Source organism: Sus scrofa, chromosome 17 (genome assembly GCF_054392235.1).
Source record: "Sus scrofa isolate SSC_HxYL_T2T_F1_AM1 chromosome 17, Sscrofa_HxYL_maternal_Yorkshire_Landrace_v2.0, whole genome shotgun sequence".
In the NCBI taxonomy this organism is placed as follows: Eukaryota; Metazoa; Chordata; class Mammalia; order Artiodactyla; family Suidae; genus Sus; species Sus scrofa.
In genome coordinates, this window is record NC_139399.1 from 66,766,651 (window position 1) to 66,781,938 (window position 15,288).

The 15,288-nt window shown below is 50.7% G+C and overlaps 1 protein-coding gene across 16 annotated transcripts in view; it reads left to right on the top strand.

Moving 5' to 3' along the window:
• The window catches only part of GNAS (GNAS complex locus), a 78,956-nt gene extending 65,085 nt beyond the window's left edge, over nt 1-13,871 (top strand). For 4 of the 16 annotated variants that reach the window (XR_014831682.1, XM_085002507.1, XM_085002506.1 and 1 more), the window contains 11 exons: nt 2,299-2,343; nt 6,482-6,536; nt 6,622-6,741; nt 8,769-8,866; nt 11,779-11,833; nt 11,969-12,042; nt 12,161-12,219; nt 12,341-12,461; nt 12,614-12,744; nt 12,984-13,051; nt 13,332-13,870. Coding sequence is in view for 10 of the 16 variants with exons in the window: in XM_085002507.1 (XP_084858633.1) it covers nt 2,299-2,343; nt 6,482-6,536; nt 6,622-6,741; nt 8,769-8,866; nt 11,779-11,833; nt 11,969-12,042; nt 12,161-12,219; nt 12,341-12,461; nt 12,614-12,744; nt 12,984-13,051; nt 13,332-13,478 (973 nt within the window). In the remaining 6 variants the exon portion in view is untranslated. 16 annotated transcript variants of the gene reach the window in all.
• Nucleotides 13,872-15,288: the final 1,417 nt, after the last annotated feature.

Sequence of the window (15,288 nt, forward strand, 5' to 3'; positions counted from 1 at the left end):
TAAAGAAAAGAAAAAGGAGCCCTTTTAAGTTAGCTACTTCCGGCCAGATCAAGGGGCATTTTTGCCTTTGAAAAGTCCTTCCAGGCCTCTTGGTACAGGACAACGTGACAATGCCGCAGTGAGAATAAAGATGCAAAGAGAGGGCCGGTGTGCGGGGCGTAAAGGCCCGGGAGCGGGGTCCTGCTGGTCGTGAACGCAGACCCCAGGGGGGTGTCGGGTCCCTCCCACGGCCCAGACCCGCGAAGCTTTCACTGCAGTGAGAGCGCTTAGCCTCACTCAGTTGCGGACACCTGAAGGCACTAGTTTGCAGTTACCTGCAGGTTAGCAGCCCAGTTCCCTTTCTTAAGCCTGGATTCGATTGCAAATGTGTCCCTCATTACACTCCGGGAGAGTTTCAGAAGGGGAAACTGAGTCAGGCGGCTTCATTTAGGTCAAGTCGCTTTCGCAGCCAGTTCCTGTGGCCTCCTGGGCACGGATCATGGGGGGAAACAAAGGTGAATTTTACCACCCTTCAGAGATAAAAGAGCTGCACTCAAGGCAGCTCTTTCTGGAAAATTCTAGAATTTCTTAGGCCAAATAACGGGGGGGGGGATGACATCACCCATTAGAAATGGACATTTTAGCTTTAAAATAAGTCATGTTGACTTGTCACAAACTAATCCTGAAATTCTTAATTGCTGATACACCTTTTGATAAAGCCCTGCCACCAGAAAGCGCCATGGGTCAATTAAAACAAAAAGCCTGCAATAGACTTCTAGCTATGATTTTGTAATTTAAAGAAAAATCTTGCATAATTTTCCCCCTGCAACTTGCCGGGGGAGCCCTTCTCCATGAGACGAGTTAAGAAAAAAATGATTTGACCATATACCTTCTAGGTAAATATTTTGATGACAACTGGACGTGGCTTGCATTTTTAAAAGGATGCCACAGCCACTGTTCACCTCAGCTTGAGTCCCCCAGACGGTAGGACATCCTTGAAATAATTCACTTCAAGTTGTATTACTTTACAGATTGCCCCCCAATTTTTTAATTTTGAGAGAAAAGCTCCTCAGTGACCCAGTCTGTAACGCAGATGCAGCATTTAAACCAGAACTTCTCTTTTCTATTTTCTTTCTTAAAACGAGGAAGCGGCAGTCCCAGCTTTGTAGAGGAAGCCATAGGTAATCTCTGAGGATGTTATATTTAGCCTCTAAAAGTGACCTCCAGGGGAATTCTTCGTGTGAGTCTAGAAACCTTACTTTTATCTCGTCCAAACTGAGCCTCCTTTTTTCTTTCTCCTCGCTGCGGTATTGCAACAAAAGCAGTTTCCTTCTTCCCTAGGAATTCTCTGTGAGATGGGGCGTCCACCCCCCAAAGGGCGTCTGGGGGCTGCAGGGTCCTTTCCTCCCGCTCCGTCAATGTGCGCTTTGTCCGGGCTGGGCTGAGCTCTTAAATTTGCCTGAACTATCCGCAGACTGCTGTGCCGAGGACATTTTCAGAGTAACATGTAATATTCCTCTGACCTTCCGAAATGCAGAGGTCAAATGCGGATTTTCCTAACTCAACGCTAACTCTCTTCCTTACGTTTGGAAAAAAAAAAAAAAAAAAAGAGTGCCATTAACACTGGTTGAGCTAATAAGCTAATCAATTACAAACCCCCCTAGATGGCTGAAGCCCTCCTGCTCTGCCCTCCTTTAAGGAGGGCTTCCTGCCATTCAGGAAGATTGGGGGGGGCGGTTGGAAGGGGGGGTTCTTTTTGATTTTTTTGCTGCCTCATGGTCCAGACACACTTAATTGATGACAATTTATGGGGAACAATTATACATAAAGAAAAACATCTTATAGGTAGTTTCCCGACGACAAGAGGGGAGGAAATGAATATTGCAGCAGGAAACCAGGGGCAGACACCACCCAGGTCTCTCTGCCGTCTGTGTTCACATGCAACATGCCGAAGACGGAGGCCCCCCGACAGTCAGAGCCCTCGTGCGCTGCTATCATTCTCCAAAGAATTGTGCGATAAAGCACTCCTTGAGCTCCCTAATGCATGTACATTTAGGGAAAGCACAGGAAAATAATTATCCATCCCTTCTGTACCGACCAGAGTCTCCAGAGGACTCTGCTAATGCTGCAGCAAAGGTGTGGAATGCTTCCCTCTAGGCCTGCAGTCTCAGTAGACATTCCAATTTAGCCAGAAAGGCGGCCCAGGAATTAACGGGAGGATGGCGGCCCTTTGTTTGAGCATGTGGAGAGGCTGTGTGGGGTTTTTGTGAAATTGCGGTGCCTTGCAGATTAGGTGAGCTTTCAATCTCTCTTTAAAAGGGGCGGCGAAGAGGACCCGCAGGCTGCAAGGAGCAACAGCGATGGGTAGGCACATTCAAAAACAGAAAAACTTTGTGACACACACGCTTCACACACACGAAGATCATACCGGGAAACTGAGGATGCAGCCTGGGGAAGACACCCCAAATGATTTAAGGGCCATCAGCCATCTCATTATACGTCTGCGGACGACACAATTTCTTAACATCGCAAAGCAAGTGAAGTGCAAAACAAACTGGTTTTTTTCCTTGGCCATCCTTAAAGTATAATTCGATCCAGCTCGGGGGAGCTATAGATGTCAGCATTAGACCATCAGTTTCGGATTTGGAGAACTGATGTTTTTTCTGTATGGTTTCTGTCCCCCCCACGCCCCCCAGCGTTCCATTTGAATTGGCTACTTGTCTTTAAAACTGTCTAATAAATTCCTTCTATCCAGTAGTTGGTCTGATTTTAAAATGTCAGACCGCGTAGGAAAAAATTTTTTTACCTCTATTAAAATACGTGGTGCCACACCATCCTTAATTTTTTTGGGGGGGGGACTTTGGCACCTTGAGGAGGAAGGTCATTTGATAATGATCTTGAAAAGCCTCTGGTCCCTTTTAAATGTGTCAGATTTTAATCCAAGGCACTTTACTTTAGCGAGTGGGTAGGAAATTCACGATGGCCTCCATCTTTTTCCATTCATTATTGATTTTTTTTCTTCACTTCCTGCATCCGCAATACCCATCACACGCGCGCACACACACACACGTAGACACATACACACACAAACGCACACACACACGCATGCCAGGTAACCCGCTCCAGTACTGCTTGCGTATTCCGCACGCAGTGAGGAGGCAGCTATTTCTCCTGAGAACATGCGGAGCCGACTGACCTAGACTAGGGCATCTCAAAGAAATAGCTTCTGTGGCCTGGGAGGGGAGGGGCAAAGGATACCGGGGGTCGGGACAAAGTTAACTGACACATGTTTGTTCATCTGTTTTTTTTAGAATATATTCCCCCTAGATGATGGCTTCACTCGCTCACCTTCCCGGCTCTGTCCTATCACACTTTGCATGCTGGAATTGCCCGTCTTAGAAACTCTTCTAATAAGAATACTATTCTGTTGTGGGGGGAGGGGGGATGGGCCCTACCACCTAAACTCTAAAGATAACTGAAAAGCAAACAAACAAAAAAAACAAAAACAAAAAAAAAAACAAAAAAAGCCTAAAAAAAACACAAAAAAATGTAATGAAATCCCTAATTGACAATATTGTAGTGTAACCCCCACCAAAGGCATCTACATAAAAAGTGATTGACAGTTTACTGTACCAAAAGTTGGCATCTGACAGCTATGGCAAGTCCTTCCCTCTTAAACAGCCTACTGTGTATCGTGTACTAGATGCTATCTATGCCTGACCCCTGACCCCTACTGATACCTACTAACAGCCTGCTCGTCTCTCTGTGACTCTGTTCTACAAGTAAATCTAAGTATTAACGTGTGATAAATAAAAATTCTCTGCATGTCTCAGCAATCCCTGTATCTTGCGTCTGTCTTCTGTCTTTCTTTTGTCTGTCTTTTCCCACCCAGGGGGAAAAAAAAAAAAAAAAAGGCATAAAGATAAAAAAAAGAGAGAGAACTTGGCGCAGCATCGCCTCCCCCTAACTCTTAGTCTAGGTGGGGGGTGGAGGCAGGGCTACTCCTTGCTTTATGCAGGGAGGGGAGGAGGGGCTCTGGTACCTCAAAGGTACTTCCAGCCCCCATTTTTCAGTCCCTCAGAATTCTAGCAATTGGCAACATAGTTTGGAGTGGTTAAGCAGTCAGAGACATCTCAAGACGTTTCTCTGAAGTTCACAATCAACGTTAAATTCATTAAGCCATAGTAAAAATTATGATAAACTTGCCAGCCCCCAGTATAATATCTCCATCTACAAAGTAATTGCTTCAATGGAGGGATTTTATGTTTTAGTATTACACACCCGAATTAGATTTTAGATTTCTATTTTAGCTGTTTTATACTTGATATACTCCCACGTCTATTCACATACGTAGATGAATACTGAACACGTTCTCAAAATATCCGTATTTAAGACTGGAAGTTTTCCAATTATCATACTACTACTTAGACCAAAATATCAAACTGAATGAAAGAACCTGGATTCTGGAAATAACTTCTCTTGCTCTGTGTTCATTTGGGTATTAAATACCCGGACGTATCTAATTTTAACTTTTGTGGGACCTTAAAACCGAAGGTTAATGGCTCTCATTACCAAGTGGAAACGGAGCCTGTTTCTAATGAATGGGGATGGATTCGTCCCCCCCGGGGGGGGGGTGTTAATTTGAACTCGTGGGTGATCTTTAGGGACAATCAAACGCATGTCCTTTAGAAATTCTCACGTTAGTGTAACTGATTCAGACTGCAGCACCAAGTTTAGACACTATTAGTAAATCCAGAAACATACAAAGCAGGATAGGCCCGCCGAGGGGTCAGGACTTGCCCTATAAGTACAAGGTGGTCTCACGAAGAGTCTGGGGCCCGGGAGCACGAATCCCACACTCCTGGATGGCAGCGCACCCCTCACTCATACCCGCCCCTGGAGTTCGGATTTGCAGCACTTTCACTTAACTGGCCACGGGGGGCTTCCTCCTCCCACCGGTCGTCCCCCACCCCAAAAACCTAGGCCCCATCACCGCTGATGGGAACGAAGCTAAACCTCTAAAGGAACTCCGAAGCCCTATAGGAAAGGGGCAGGGCCTAAAAGGCCGGTGCCACTGAGAGAGGGTTGACCCCGGAAAAGGGCAGGGCCCACCCCGCAAACAGACAGGCAAATATTTGCTTGGAAAGGATAAAATGGAAGGAAGGAGCCAAAGAGCCGGCTCTCTGGGGGCGGGGCCCTTGCAGGCGAGGCCCCGCCCCCCGCCCCGCCCCCAGCGCAGGACCAGCTGCCACCCTCCCCGCGGGAGCCACCCCGCTGCGTGTCCCTGTCAGCGTCCTGTCGTGTCTACGCCAGAGGTCCTGTGCTCAATTCCACGTCCCTGGGGCATCTGCAGAAACGGACTCTCGCGAGCCCTCCCTGAACGAGCCAGCAGGAAGGACACGAGTCCTGTCCCTTCTGCCTCTCACGGGCCCCTCCCTCCCCCAGCCTCAGTTCCCTAGGCCCCCGTGACACCACTGTCACGGCCCCGGCCAGGAGGTGCGTCCTGCAAGTGGGTCCTTCCCCCCCTGGAAACCAGGAGGTGATCTCTGGGAAACAGTCGTGGCACGATTGATGCCGCGGGCAGGAGGTCCTTAGCCCCCAAAACACAAACTCAAGCCCCTCCCCTGGCTGTGCCGCTGATGAAGGACAGTTTCCGGAAGACCCACAAGGACACACTCAACGTGTGTGCGGGGGGGGGGGTGACCCAAGAGCCGAAGAGCGTGGCCTTTACTTGGGGTCCCAGGGGCCCTGAATGCAGATCAGTCCACGAAGGCCGGCCTGCACATCCGAGCTAGTGGGTCCGGAGCATCGGTCCAAGCTCCTAACGCGGGGGCTGTGGGGCACACCGCCCCTCCTCCCCCCTCCAAGAAGCCCTGGATATTAGAGACTCCCGGGCGGGGGGCAAGTCTATTTCCCTCTATTCACCTTGAGGGATTAATATACATTAACGGCATCAACTAGACATGGCCCCTGCTGCCGGCTGCAGTGACAAGCACAGTGACTACTGAAACAAACAGGGCCCCCGCCTCGAATCTGTACCTAACACCACCCGCTACGTTCCCTGGCTGCCCGCATGCCAGCCCCAGGCTGACCCTGAACCCTTGCTCCCCCCACTAACTGTAACCCCTCCCCCCAATAACACATCATCCCCGCCACTCCCCTCCCAACAGGGACGCTATTAAAAGGTCAGGATGAACCTCGTAGGCAGTGCAGGTGTGCAGTGGGGGCCTTAAGGAAGTCGACCCCCATCTGCAGAGCAGAGGAGCCAGGCCCACTTGTGGTACAGTAGCCTTCATCCTTGTCCAGATGCCGATTTGGTGGCCTGCCCGCTTTGGGCACATGTCCTCAGACGCAGTCTGGGAGGTTATCTACCCCTTTATTCAGGATCCCACGACTCCTCCAAGAACAGAATACTATTTTAGTTGGAATGTTGTGATGGAAGTGGCCCCGGGCACCTACGTCATGCAATATGATGGCTTTTTTTCTTTCAATCCCACTGTAGTGAGAAGGCCACCAAAGTGCAGGACATCAAGAACAACCTGAAAGAGGCCATTGAAGTACGTGCTCAGTCCTTTCTGTGTCCTTTGAGCCTCCCTCCCAGACGGCGCTGCCCCCCCTGACGCTCTGCTCCGTCCCTTTCAGACCATCGTGGCTGCCATGAGCAACCTGGTGCCTCCAGTGGAGCTGGCCAACCCTGAGAACCAGTTCAGAGTGGACTACATCCTGAGCGTGATGAACGTGCCTGACTTTGACTTCCCTCCCGTGAGCGACGCCCCCCCAATGCACACACCACCAGGGACCCCCCCAAACACACACGCACCACCAGGGACCCCCCCCAAACACACACACACCACCAGGGATGCCCTATAACACACACGCACCACCAGGGACCCCCCCAAACACACACACACCACCAGAGACCCCCTATAACACACACCCACCACCAGGGACCCCCCCCAAACACACACACACCACCAGGGACCCCCCACGACACACACGCACCCCCAGGGACCCTCCCTCCAGCACACCTACCACCAGGGACCCCCCACAACACACACCTACCACCAGGGACTCCCCCCCCAGCACACACACCCCACCAGGGACCCCCCACAACACACACCCACCACCAGGGACCCCCCACGACATACACGCATCACCAGGGACCCTCCCTCCAACACATACCCCACCAGGGACCCCCCACAACACACACATGCAGACCACCAGGGACCCCCCCACACCCTCAACACATACACAGGCGCACCTGCGTCAAAGCCTCCCTGCCGGCAGAACACTGCTGCTGGGCCAGGACACTGATGGGATTATTACTGAAACAACAGCAGCTAATCCTCATCATTCAGGCTTTCGTCAGGACAGGCAGGGGACGCTCTGCCACCCCTTGTAGATCTGCCCCCGGCCCCCCGAGGAAACATCACGGCTCAGCTCTGCCGCTCTCACTGTATTCGACTGCACATTTTTATGAGCGAAAAAGTCCTGAGTTGTGGCAGCCTTAATTACTCCCTCCTGTACATCTTGTGACAAACAAAGCTGTGTACGAAGCACGGCGCCAGTGACCCTCGTCCGGCCGATGGACGGGACCCTGAGAAACCAAGGAACACAGGAGTACAGCGCCAGCTCTGGAGGTTTACAGATGCAGGACAGTCTCTTTTTAAACCATCTGCCCTTTAACCTTTGCTGAAGTCCTTGTCTGGGGGCAAGAGAAAGACGTTCACCTGCATCCCAACCCAGAGGCTGTCTTGTGTGCGCCCTGGCTGGCGAGCAGGGCCCTGTTGACAGGGTTTGCCTGCTTCAGAAAGGAAACTGCCCATGGCCTGAGCACAGAGGATTGGACCCCCTTGGGGGGAAGAAGAGTTTGTCAGAGGGCAGCGGGGAACAAGGTGGGACGATGGGCATGTCTGTAAGGCCCACAGGCAGGAGGCTTGTCTGACTCGAAAACAATGGCGTATTGTTGCCATGGGTCAGGCTTTCGTGGGAATGTGTGTTTGTGTATTTTAAATGGGTTTGGCTGCAAACCGCTGCTAGCGAGGAAGCAGTGTTAGTGGGATGGCCAGGTGACATTTTCAAGATAGAAAAACCTTCACGCGGCAAACCCAGCACACGTAACGCCAAGGCTGGACTTGTGTTTCTGAGACGAGGAGAAAGAAGGCAGCCTGTTAGAAAGGCAGGGGACAGCGACATGCCGGCTGGTTGGTCCTCCGGCCACCGAGCTGCACACGCTTTTGATCTTTCTCCCTCTGAATTCACACTGGAGAGAGACCTTCTCTTTCCTTGTAAAGGGGAGCGTGCCCCCACGTGATGTGACCTGTGACCTGTGACCTACTGCCGTTGAGAACAACGCAGAGGTCGCTGGCCCTTGGCTTCTTCCTGGCAGACCGTCCCCAGAAGCACAGGGCAGACTGGCCAGCAGCTCCCGACCGTCATAGTTTTGGCCAAAGCTGAGAAAACGTGCCCCACAACCTCATCACAAAGACATGTCCTGTCCCCCCACCCAGAGCCTCCTGACCAGCTCACACCCTCCCGTAGAAGCGACCGTCTGAAGAAACCCAGTTCCTGGGCGGCCCAGTCCGGCCTCTCCCCCCCAGGCCCCCGACGCACAGGCTGATGACAACCCGGGAGCAGTAATTCTGGACTTTGGGGGGCCCTTGAGCCCGCCGACGTCCTGTAGGAACGCTCCTGCCTAAAGCTGCCTGGACATGGGGACCGGCCCTTGGGGTGGGTCTCCCGGGCGCCCTGCAGCCCCCTCCAACCCCTCTCCCTGGCCCTCCCTGCAGGAGTTCTACGAGCATGCCAAGGCTCTGTGGGAGGACGAGGGCGTGCGCGCCTGCTACGAGCGCTCCAACGAGTACCAGCTCATCGACTGCGCCCAGTAGTAAGTGCCCTCCCCGCCCGAGCCCCGCGGGGCACACCCCACACCTCCACTCCCACCGCCCCAAGGTACTTTCTTAGCAGCCAGCCAGGTAGTCTCACCTGCCTTTAGAAGGTTCTAGTCTGATGCATTTATCTTCTAGGGGCCTTCATGGCACGTTTTAGTGCAGCTACGTTATTTTATATAAACACTTAATGCCTGGCAGAGCAAAGTGATAATCACCTGCCATAAAGCCATGGTCGTCGTTAATTAGCTCAAAGTAATTAATTGAGTTGACCTGCAAGCATTTAGAGAGGTGGGACAGCTCTCACACTTCGGATAATGTGGCAATTTTGTATTGTATTTACCGCAACTGAAAAACGTGCCAAAGAGGAATGGTGACGACAGACGTGCTGCCCCCGCCCCAACCTCCCTACCGCCCGTAAGGGACCACAGCAGCTGCCAGGGTTCATCTCGCGTGGGCACCATGTTGGATGCCATTTCTTGTCCTTGTTCCTCATTCAAGGGGCCTCCCCTGCCAAGGGGTCCTTGCCCTGTCCTCCTGTCCCTTCAAGGCTCTCTTGCAGTGGGCCTGATGACGCCCAGCCGGGAGGCTGCCTTTAAGACAGCTTGACCACCTGTCTTACCCTGTGCATCGTGCGGTAGACACATGGCCTTCAGAGCCGTGAAAAATATCTCAAAGAGACCCTCTGTTTGCTCGTGTCGCACACATGTACCAAGCGGTCTCAGGCAACGTGCTCTCAAGTTGGACTGTCTTTTCTGACAATACGATAATCCTGTGTCAGCCCCTCGTGTAAGTAACTGAAACGCCAACAATTTGCTTTGGAAAATGTTCAGTAATCAGGACCCAGGGACGAGGCTGGCTCGCCAAAAGCTAAAATCGTGCATTACCCAGGAGCCCCGCGCCTGAGGAACTTGGGGCCACACAAAGCCAGCTCCCCAGAACCCCGTCATCTGCACAGCACCCGAGCTCCTCTTGGGGTCTGCGAAAGCTGTCCACGTCCCTTCACCGGCCCTGCTTTCCCACAGCAAGGGCACTCGATGCTTTTCACTTGTCACCCCTACAGCTATTTTGTGACTTAACACGCAAGCAAACTTGTATATTTTTTCAAGGAACAGAGAAACAGTCCATCTGGGCCGGTCGCCGTGACCCCCACCCCCACCCCTTCTTCAACAAAGTCCCTGATTTTCTCAAAAGTTTGAGCTTAAAGCTGGAAGTGCTAATTATAGTAACACAAAACACATGGAAATCCTGGAATTGTTTGCCTTTTGTTTTCTGGATCCAAGTCAGAAGCACAGGTACAGGATTAGGCAGCTTTGACCACCCCGTTCTTAAGAGTCCTGGGGGGGGGCGGGGCGGGGTGTAACAACTTCATTAATTCAGTTTAGCCAGCTTTCTTTTTTTTTTTTTCTTTTTTTTTTAAATCGCACACCATTTCAAAAGTTTTTTTTAAAAGTTTTTCGAAAGCCCTATCCACGCATGCCTGCAACTTTATCTGCAAATGGCAGCATGTGCACAGTTTATGGAAAGTTTTAAGGAAACTCCGAGAAAAAGAGAACAGAGCTTGACCCTTTTAAAATGTCTCCTTCCCCGGCCAGCCGCCTCCAGCAGCCCTGCCTTCTTCGTAGCCCGCCTGTTTCTGGCGTAACTGCCTTTAGGTTACGGCCGAGGTCCTGGGGACGTGCCCGTTCCTTAAGGTGCCTGTTTTTATTTGTTGAGCTGGGCTTTGGCTGGCCCCCCTCCAGATGTCTCTCTCACAAGATTTGGTGCTGATGAGCTATTTATAGACCTGTGGTTCGGTTGCCATGGCAACGTGCTGGAGGCCAGGGCGGCTGGGGAGCTATTTCTGGCCTGGTGCTGTAATGTAAGCCTGATTGGGCAAGTTAGTGTGTCCTCGAAGCCAGACTCACTTTAAACTGGTGAAAAGGAAAGGGGGGGGGGGGGGAAGCACCACCTTATAGAATTTCTTTAAATTTTTCTCGCTTTGATTTTCTTCTCTGATTAGCTCACTTTCCAACACCTCCCATCCCCCCTTCCCCCCCCCCAAAAGCTGGTTTCCACATTAACTTTCCATGGTAATTACCTCAGTCCAGTCTTTTAAAAGTTATTTTTCCTAACAGTGTGTCCAGTCGGGCAACCCAAGCAAAGAGCCTCCCGACTCTGGGAGGGAGGAAGCATTCTCACCCCTAGACAGCCTTCTCACCCCTGAGACCCCCAGACCCCGCGCCGCCACGGTGCGCGCCCCCTGCCTGCCTGGGGCCCCAAACCTGGATGGCGGTGAGGTGCTTTGAAAGCTTCCTCTCTGGGCTGGTCTGCTTCACGGACCAAGCAGGACGGAAGGGAACTGGTGTCTGTTTCCTGTTCGGTGCGGTGCGGGCCGAGAGGGCCACTTCCTAAAAGGAGAGATACCCTTTCTGAGTTAATCCAGCAATCTCATCTTCATTCGTCCTTTGGGCGAAAAAAATCCTTGCTTCTTTTAAGCGTGCCCTTTTTTTTTTCTTCATTTTTTCAAAAACTCCCTGACATGGAAGTGTACAGTTTTCAAACGACTTGCCGTTTTAGTCAAAGCCAAACAATCTGAGGGTGTACTGTTTTACTCAGGCATTACCCAATGGCACACAATCAGGCCTGATTTGGGGCCCTGGGCGGATGGATTTGCACAGAGCGAGTCTTTTCAAATTAAAACCAGATCAGATCCCCCCCCCCCCAACTGGCCTGTGCTGTACCTGTAGGCCAGGGGTCCTGATTTATCTTAAATCCTATTTGCGCGAACCTTTGTAAGGCATCCGCTTGACCCTAATGAACTTCATGGGATGGTCGTTTTCGCTTAGCTGGACCTTGTGGCTGGGCAGGAATAGCGGGCAAATTGGCCTGAACGTGTGGTCACCCCCGTGTGTCTTTCTTCTGCTCCCAGCTTCCTGGACAAGATTGACGTCATCAAGCAGGCTGACTACGTGCCCAGCGACCAGGTATGCACCCCTTCTCAGAGGGCAGAGGATGCAGAGCCTTCTTTCCAAGCCAGTCAGCATTTTTGCTCCAGGTTGGCAATGATTAACACTTGGGTTGGTTTTGGTGAGACCGCTTAATCTGAGACTTTGTTTTAGGACCTGCTCCGCTGCCGCGTCCTGACTTCTGGAATCTTTGAGACCAAGTTCCAGGTGGACAAAGTCAACTTCCAGTAAGTAAACGGTTCCTTTTTTTAAGAAAGAAAAATAGGTTTCTCGAGGTCCCCCCGCAGTGAGCATGGTGGACCATGGTAGCCCTTGTGGTGACCAGGCGTCCTCTCTCTCCTGCAGCATGTTTGACGTCGGTGGCCAGCGTGACGAGCGCCGCAAATGGATCCAATGCTTCAATGGTATGCAAGCCCTGGGCTTCTCTGCTCTTTAAGGCTATTCCCCCCCCCCCACCCCACCCCCCGATGGTTCAGGCTCATGGTCACTCCTAACACTGCATCGTCTTTCTCTCTTGTGCCGAAGACGTGACCGCCATCATTTTCGTGGTCGCCAGCAGCAGCTACAACATGGTCATTCGGGAGGACAACCAGACCAACCGCCTGCAGGAGGCCCTGAACCTCTTCAAGAGCATCTGGAACAACAGGTTTGTGCGGTGACCCCCCGGCGTCCTCCCCACGGAGCTCGAGGCCCTGGATCTGCATGGTGCAGGGGAAGGAGTCCTGTGCAGGCACCCCAGCCCCCTGCAGAGAGGGCGCCCCCCTTCCCGGGCGCTGACCCCGCTCTCCTCCGTGTTAGATGGCTGCGCACCATCTCTGTGATTCTGTTCCTCAACAAGCAAGATCTGCTGGCTGAGAAAGTCCTCGCTGGAAAATCGAAGATTGAGGACTACTTTCCAGAATTTGCTCGCTACACTACTCCTGAGGATGGTACGTGTGGCCTCCTGCAGTGGGTCGGTTCCCCGCTGGTCCTGTGGGTCGTGCACACGTTAAAGAGTTTCTATTCTGGATTTTAAAGAGCACCTGAAGGAACAAACAGCCTTCCGGAATGGAAACCCCCCCCCCCCCCACTACCACCACACTCTTAGGGATCTGTGGGGGCGCAAAAAACAAAAAAACAAACCCTTATTTTAATTCCTTGAGTAACTAAATATTTATATTCTTCGCAGCAACTCCCGAGCCCGGAGAGGACCCACGCGTGACCCGGGCCAAGTACTTCATTCGAGATGAATTTCTGGTGCGTAGAGCCTGCCTTTCATCCTCTCTTGGCTGGTTCTCTTATTCCTAGGGGGTGTAGATTTACTTAACTCTAAATTCGGGGATCAAACCATCCAGTTCCTCACTGGCGTTTCACCAGTAGCCAGTGTGTCTCTTAGCCCTTGCGCCCTTTGACTCGGGTGTGTTTTCACATAATGTCAAAAAAGGGTGAGGGCTCCTTCTTAGACGACCCCACCCCCCAAGGGAGGGCGTGGCTTCTGGAGAGGCGGCACTGACCGCGTTTCCTCCCGTGCCCACAGAGAATCAGCACTGCTAGTGGAGACGGGCGCCACTACTGCTACCCTCACTTCACCTGCGCTGTGGACACTGAGAACATCCGCCGTGTGTTCAACGACTGCCGAGACATCATCCAGCGCATGCACCTCCGTCAGTACGAGCTGCTCTAAGAAGGGAACCTCTAAATTTAATTAAGGCCTTAAGCACAATTAATTAAACGTGAAATGTAATTGTACACGCGGTTGATCACCCACCATAGGGCCTGATTAACAAAGCAACCTTTCCTGTCCCTCAAGTGATTTTGCGAAACCCCCTTTACCCTTCCGCTTGCTTAAATATTCCAAATTTAGAAAGCTTAAGGCGGCCTACAGAAAAAGAATTTAAAAAAAGGCCACAAACGTTCCCTCTCTCTTTAAGTAACTAAAATAATAGCAGCAAACAGAAATAAAGAAATAAAATAAAAGAAATAAATGAAATAAATGAAACAAATGAAACAAATGAAATAAATATTGTGTTGTGCAGCATTAAAAAAAATTCAAAATAAAAATTAAAAGTGAGCAAAGGACGTGACTCCCGTGAATTATTTGCGGTCTCGAGCAAATAATAATAAATAACCCATTGTTCAGAGCTTGACTGCATCAAGAGTTGGGAGGCCCCCATGTTGAGGTGACAAGGCCCCAAGGTTAAAAGTGGGTGTAAAGTCTTGCCATTTTGTTTTTGTTGACCTAATCTTGGGTTTCTGCAGACAATGAAAAATGTCCACCATAACCCCTGCTGAACCCATGCTCCATAGAAAACCATCAAGCCCCATCAAAGAATTCTATAGTCTGATCATTGCTGCCCTACCCAAAGAGTCTACCACCTTATACCCTTACATAGTGTTCCATGGTGCACCTGCTTACCTAGTCTCCCCAAAATAAGTGTTTGATTTTGGGGGCTCTCTATCCACCTTTAAGATAGGGACTCAATTAGGTGGGAGGAATTTAGGAATGCAGTTTCAAATAAGGAAAAGTGGAAGTTACTCAGGAAATGGTGCACGATGTACATGTAAGTCAAATGATCACATTTCACACTTTAAGTATAATTTTATCAATCACAGCTCAGTAAAGTGGGGGGGTGGGGGGGGAAGCTGGTACAAAGCTATCAAATAATTAGAAAGCAAAGGGGTAGCAATTTGGGGGAAGATTTAAGCTGGATCCCTACCTCATTCCATATACAAATAAACTCAGTGTAGGTCAATCACATATGTTTAAGCACAAAAAATACTTTTAAAATGGCTAGTTTCACAATTAAAATCTTGGTCTATAGAAGGCCTCTCTAAGCATGACCTAAGATCCAAGAACCATGATGGGGGGTCGGGGAAGACTACAAAAATTAAAAGCAAATATGAATGTGTGTGGGGGTCGGGATGGAGACTGAGTGAAAATCTTTAACAAAGGGTTAATTTCGCTAATAAGCAAAGAGCTCTTAAGAATTAATAAGCAAGCCCATCACAAAAAATGGGCAAGACACATGAACAAGCAATTTCACTTTTTAAAAGGGTATAAATAACCAATCACCATTGGGGAAACCACACAACCTCACTCATAATGAGGTGCCATACAAATAAAATGATCTCCCACCATTGTTGGGGAGGACGGGGTGGCCATCAGAGCTCATGGGCCCCACATCAAACCCAGTGACCCCTCCATGGGGTGCGGCTTGGACCCGAGGTCCACATGGGCTCCCTAGTCTTTTGCCCCCAGGCTCATCCCTTAAGCGTGGTCACCCACCGTGTGGCTTCCTGGAGGGGTGGTAAGGAGACATCCGCTTGCCCCTGCATCAACTACTGTACCCTCTGAAGCTGGCCAATGGGACACTAAGCAAATTGATTCTGTAATTTAGACCCAAAGCCCACTTCCTGTCCCGTTTTCCAGATCAAATTAATCCCGGCCAATTAATCCTCAAGAAGAGTGTACCAGCAGTGAGAAAAATGGGCCC